Here is a 6,745-nt window from a genome sequence, read left to right on the forward strand (position 1 = left end):
TCTTGTTTTACATTCCCACTGTGTGTGGCCATGAGACCAGTTTTCCCACGCTTCAATTGTGTATGTTCATGCGAAGAGGGGAAAAAACTTCCACAGGACTCTGATGTGAAAAGATATAAACAAAAATTTATTCCACAGCTTGTAAATCTTCTTATAGGAGTAATCAGGACTAAGTTATCCTCAAGAACTGTGGCTCTGTCCTCCTCTCTTGCAGCATCTTGCCTCTGCTATACTAACTTTTTTCTCTCCCACTCCCCCCTTGAGCAACGCATATACTCATTTGCATAAATCCACATAAACCAAGCCTTTAAGGCCTTTAAGGTGTGTTCATGGTTTTACTTAACCAACCCAACAATAATGCAATAAAAAGAAATTTAGTTCAATCGTAACCATGAATTTACTCATTAAATTACTAAATACACAAAATAAGTTTAACAAAAAAATACAAATACTAAAATATATTAACTATATTAACTTTGCTCATACAAACTGCATATTCCATACAGCAACACATTCAAAACAACAATGAAGACATGTCATGAAATACAAGGAATAGTTTCAAAGTGTTTCAAACTTTGTGTTATGGAAAAAGAAATCCAGCTCACATTCAAGCAAGTTGGCTATTAGCTTGTTCCTAACAAGAACAAAGCTGACATTAAAATTCCTAAATCGAACTTTCCGCTTTCTTTCTTTCAGCTGCAGCAACCCTGGTTTTATCCTCGAACACAAAGTCTTAAAAACTAGAAAACAAGAATCTAACAGGGAAAAGGCAATGATCAGTTGAAGTCTGTATTCAGTGAGGAGATTATTTACTTAACATGACCTATAGCGAGTACTGGCTTGAATAAAGTGAATGAAAGCCAAAAATTAATTGTGGTTTCAACAATATGTTTAAGGAGGCAGCAGGAGGACAGCTGCAGTTTAACAGCTTCAACTCACTGACAGGAAACAACATTAGAAACATCATCATCCTCAACTCATCTGCTGCACTGACACTGACACCTTCAACGGACACACCTTCACTTTATCAGTTAAAATGTATGGAAACATCCTGTGAGTGAAAGTGTGTGTGAAGGTGTGTATGTGTGTGTTAGTATCAGGATCAGAGAACGACAGCTTTCCTCTGTTCCAGTCCAGATTCACTCTGATCCTCTGGAGCTTCTTCTGGACTGAGAGAGCAGCTGATGGTGAGAGTGTGCAGTATTTACCTTTACAGAACCCTATTGTCCATAATCCAGACTGTATGTCTCCCTTCCTCTGCACAGACTCTGCTAACACACCCAGTAACCACACTGTACTGTCTCCAACATCAACATCCCAGCTGTGAGTCCCTGAGTTAAAGCCCTCAGAGCCCAGGACAGAGCAGGAATCAAACCTCTCTGGATTATCAGGAAGCTGCTGCCTCTCTCCTCCTCTCACACTGGTCAGATCTTCAGACAGGATGAGGTTTGGATGAACAGTGTTTGGGTCCAGAATGAGAGGAGTGTAGGAGACCACGTCCTTCATGTTGTTCCAGATGTTGAAGGTCAGGTTGCCCAGGTGTTTGGCCTGGTCTATCAGAGCTCCTGAGGGCAGCTGTGGATCATCCAGCAGGGGGCAGCGCTGGACTCTTTCCACTGCAGCCTTGTAGTTGTGCAGGAATGAGACGTCTTCAGCTCTCAGCTCCTCCTCTGTGGCTCTGACTGTGTCTGAAAGAGCTGCTATCTCTCTGCTCAGAGCCTCCATCTTCTCCTTCATCATCCCACTCTTCTGCTCCTCTTCCTCCCTCAGTGCAGCCAGCCTGGCCTCCTCTTCCTCTGCTAGAAACTGGTGAAGCTTCTTAAACTGCTCCTTAATCTGCCTCTCTGTGTGTCGGGCCTGGACCTTAATGTGTTCTGCTGTGTGATCAAACTTCACTTGAACTTCTTCACAAACCTTTAACTTCTTCTTTAAGGGCTCCAGAGTTTCCTGAAGTTCCTTCTTGTGTTGTTGTGCAGCTTCATCGATGGGTCTGAATCTGTGATTGGTGTGTTTTTCTGAGTCTCTGCAGACGACACACACTGGCTGCTGATGGTCCAGACAGAAGAGTTTGAGTTTCTCAGAGTGCAGACTGCAGAGAGCCTCTGAAGCTCTCTGATCTCTCTCCTGTAAGAACGACTCACACAGGTTCTTTAAAGCCAGACATAAAGGTGGATTCTCCATTGAAGATCTTCTCTTACAAACTGGACACTCGTGTGTTGGTCTCTCTCTCCACCATCTCTTCAGACAGTCTTTACAGAAGCTGTGGCTACATGACAGAATAACAGGATCTCTGAAGACCTCCCGACAGACCGGACAGCAGAGATCCTCCTCTGATCTGGAAGCCATTGAGTCTGTGAGTGAAGCTGAAAACAGCAGACAGGAAGTACAGTCAGTCCTGGCTCCCCTCCCTCCTCTACCACCTTCACTGAAACTTCCTTTGAGTCGTGTTTTTGCTCAAACTCACATTCAGTGTGTGGAGCGTCAGCAGCTTGAAGCAGCAGTGTTGGAGTTTTCCACTTTTCTCTCCTGTAGCTGGACTCACTCAGAGGAAGCTGCTAGTTTGGTCTGAACTCAGTCTGATCGTCTGTGCGTCTCTCTTTACTGAGGACGAAGAACTTCCTGTTTCCTGGTTTGTCACATTTGAGTGACGTGAGGGGAGGAGACAAATGTTCCTTTTTCACCTGTGACTGAGGTGTGTTTCAATCCTGCCTTCAGGTCAAAAGCTATTAAACAGGTTTTGCATCATTTTCACCTTCACAGGTCACAACATGAAACCTTTTGTTAATTCTATAAAATAAAGTTTGGCTCAGTCGTGCAGCTGTTTGGCAGCTTTTATTTCAGACTTTGTTCTGGTTCTTGTTCAGGTTGTAATGTATGTAATGTAATGTCCGCCCCCTCCTCCACCTCCACCTGGGGGACTGAGAGGACAACAAACACAACATGAGCTGTGCAGCAAAAGCAGCTCTGAACATGTTTTGTCTGAATGGAGAAAATTATATCTTTGCAATGAAATCAAGTTTGACTGGTTCCAGTCTGAAACATGTCCAACTGAACAGAAACTGTCTTATTTGGTTTCTGTCCAATCAGCAGCAGAGCTCTGTCTTAAAGAACGCTGTCCTATCAGCGAGTTTGATGTACTCAGACTAAAAAAATATTGGAATAAAATAAAAATGTTTCAAAATAAAAGCAAAACTGAATTTTAAATGTCAGCAAAATCTAAATGAACATGATTCTCTGCATGCCAGATGTGTCATAAAGACGTGACATGGACGAGTTCTTCTTTCAGAAACGGAGCTCAGCTGACAGAAATACAGACGAATCAGTACAAGTCATTAATAAAGACGTCTGTTTCTGCAAATTCATTGTTCATTTTCAGGTGATCTGTTGTATTAGTGATTCCATTAATGTAAGAACATCTGCTTCACCTCTTGTTGGAGACAGAGTCAAAGCAAAGAAAGACAATTTGATGCAGCGCTGTCATGGGACATGAGTATCAGGCCACTGTAATATAATCTCAGTCATTCATATACTGCTGCACGGGCTGTAGTTACATCGTAAGGTTTTAAAAACTGAGCTTTAAAATGAACAGTGGTGATAAAAACCGAGAGAGGCCGACTGTGATCACCGACTTTTTAAGAGGCTCGTTCAAATGAAATGGAACCAGATACAAAGTATTACAACATGTTAAAAAGACACCTGTCATGGGTCTGTAGCTCTCCACGGTTTTAGGGAACATATTAGTTTAAAGTAAGTTACAGGGCTTTTCCTGCCTTACATATGCAATAAGCTGATCTGCATATCAGCATAATTCTGGATTATTATGATTATGATATTAAAAAAGACACACCGTATGTTAAAGAAAATACATTAAGAAACGGATTATATTAGTGTTTGTTTTATGTGTATAGATTTTTAAAAATTATTATTCACGATATAACACGGTCTATAAATGCTTGTGTTTGTGTGATGGAGGGAGATGACGTCACTCTGCTCTGTAAAACAAAGACCACTCCCTCCAACCTCCCAGCTGCTTTCTATAAAGATGGCTCCCTCATCAGGAAGCAGCCTACAGGTCACATGACCATCCAGCATGTTTCCAGGTCTGATGAAGGCCTCTACAAGTGTGACATCAGCGGTCATGGAGAGTCTCCATCCAGCTGGATCACTGTCACAGGTGAGGAGCTTCACACTGATTTCACCACTCCCTTTGTGTTCACAGTCAATTGAACAGGTGGGATTCTCTCTGCAGCTAAACCATCACCCACTACCCTACCCATGACCACCTCTGCAGCACCTCCATCGCTTATCTCCACCCCTTTCCAGGTTGTGACTACAGTCTGCCACTTGCTGTTGTTCTTTTCGCACTCACTTCATCTCCACTGTGCTCATGCCACAGGTGAGCCCCTGAATCATTTATTCACCTTTCAAACATCAGCAAACAAACAGTCAGCCTGTTTATCACTGACGCTTAACTCTAAATAAACTCTTCACATGTTATAAATAAATTATCATTAAATATAAATAAAACTAAAGCAATGTTTTTCGGTAATTTAAAATATAATATAGAATTACCGATTATCATTGAAGGTGTACCAATTGATAATGTGAGTGAAAACAAATTTTTGGGAGTCGTAATTGATAACAAAATTTCATGGAAACCCCACGTCAGACACATAAAAACCAAAATTTCCAGAAGCCTCGCAGTTTTGAACTAAGTGAAACCATACCTTGATAAAGATGCACTTCGTACTCTGTACTGTACCCTGGTTCTTCCATATCTTACATATTGTGTGGAAGTGTGGGGACATACATATAAAAATACAACTAATCCATTAGTCACAGTACAGAAACAAGCACTGCGTATTATTCACAAGGCTGGTTATCTAGATCATACTCACAAACTCTTTCTTCAGGCAAAGTTACTTAAATTCCAGGATCTGGTTAATTACAATACATCTATAATCTTATACAAAGCCTTTAATAAACTTCTACCTGCAAATTTACAAATTATATTTGAAATTCGAGAAAGGGTTTATAATGTGAGAGGCTTCGGAGAATTCAAATTACCCAGAACTCGAACAACCCGTAAAGGTTTTTGTGTGTCTGTATGTGGTGTGAAAATCTGGAACAGTCTGAGTTTACAACTGAAACAATGCAAAAATATTCATAGATTTAAATTCCTCTACAAACAGTTTGTTTGGTCACAGTATACTCAATGATGGTTATAGTGTGCTCTGTAATGTCTGTTCTCTTACCAGTGTGTGCGTATGTATGTACATGTGTGTGTAGATATATATGTATGTATGTATATGTATGTGTGTTTCTCACTATGTAATTATTATTGCCTGTTACCTGTGGTAACGCAATTTATAATTATTATATATTCTGTATTCAGTTATGAAGGTCCTATTTGTTGTTGCGAGCTGCCATTGAGATGCTTGCATGTGCCCGGGGCTGTTGATGGTTTGTTTGGTTGCAACGATGGGCGTAGCTGTGGGAAGCTTATTGTTTTTTGTTGATGAGTGAGTATAGGGGTGGGATTTAATAAGTTTTCTTCGTCCCACTCCTTTTCAGGTTTTTTTTGTTTTTTGTTTTGTGCACTTTATATTCAATATATGTATTTTTGTTGTGCCTGAAATGAACAAATAAATGAATGAATTATCTGAATGAATGCCCGGAAAAGACAAACATAACAGTGAGTCCACTGCTCTTGTAACCTAACAGACATCAACAAAAAAATATTCATGGAGTTCTGTAGCTTTAGCTTTAACCGTAGATCTCACAGGATATTATTAGATATATATACATTCATACTTATACTATATACATTTCCAATTCTAAGAAAATGATATTGATATATTTATCCATAATGCCAAATGACACCAGTAAATAAGTTAAATTACGTTGTAAACACATAAAGGACTGAATCATTTCAGGAACACTGAGGATGTTAAGAGCCACTGACATCTTCATCAACATGCATATTAAACAACCCAGAAGAACTGTTTGTTTGTTTGTTTTTTAAATCTGTGCAATATCTCTAAAATTAGATAACAGTGACATGGAAAAACTATTTCACGCATGTATTACTACTGTAATTCATTATTATCAGGATGTCCTAAAAACTCCCTGAAAAGCCTTCAGCTGATCCAAAATGCTGCAGCAAGAGTCCTGACAGGGACTAGAAAGAGAGAGCAGATTTCTCCTGTTTTGGCTTCCTGTTAAATCCAGAATTCAAAATCCTGCTCCTCACATACAAGGTCTTAAATAATCAGGCCCCATCTTATCTTAATGACCTTGTAGTACCATATCACCCTATTAGAGCACTTCGCTCTCGCTCTGCAGGCCTACTTGTTGTTCCTAGAGTATTTAAAAGTAGAATGGGAGGCAGAGCCTTCAGTTTTCAGGCCCCTCTTCTGTGGAACCAGCTTCCAGTTTGGATTCAGGAGACAGACACTATCTCTACTTTCAAGATTAGGCTTAATTTGCCTTTTTAATAAAGTTTATAGATAGAGCTGGGTCAGACAATCCTGAATCCTCCCTTAGTTATGCTGCTTTACCATAATGTACTGATCATCACTTCTTCACGTTTTTTTTGCCTGTGATGCTGCTGCATGTCATTAAACCATGGCCTTCTCACAGTTTGTGTTTTGTTCTCTCTTTGTGCTCCCATTCTCTTTCCTCTCACCCCCAAAGTTGTCAAGGCAGATGGCTGCCCCTCTATGTTCATGGCTGGAGGTTTCTT

General features: G+C 40.3%; 1 protein-coding gene across 1 annotated transcript; it reads right to left on the bottom strand.

The window, feature by feature from the left end:
* Window positions 1–972: 972 nt before the first annotated feature.
* On the bottom strand, window positions 973–2,602 carry LOC148103258 (nuclear factor 7, ovary-like). Its single transcript, XM_087839093.1, has 2 exons — window positions 2,465–2,602; window positions 973–2,363 (listed from the first exon to the last, which is right to left on the bottom strand). The coding sequence occupies exon 2, from the start codon at window positions 2,344–2,346 to the stop codon at window positions 973–975; it is 1,374 nt and encodes a 457-aa protein (XP_087695219.1). The 5' UTR covers window positions 2,347–2,363; window positions 2,465–2,602.
* Window positions 2,603–6,745: the final 4,143 nt, after the last annotated feature.

The sequence above is a fragment of the Neolamprologus brichardi genome, chromosome 3 (assembly GCF_056152115.1).
Source record: "Neolamprologus brichardi isolate AB-2024 chromosome 3, ASM5615211v1, whole genome shotgun sequence".
Taxonomy (NCBI): Eukaryota; Metazoa; Chordata; class Actinopteri; order Cichliformes; family Cichlidae; genus Neolamprologus; species Neolamprologus brichardi.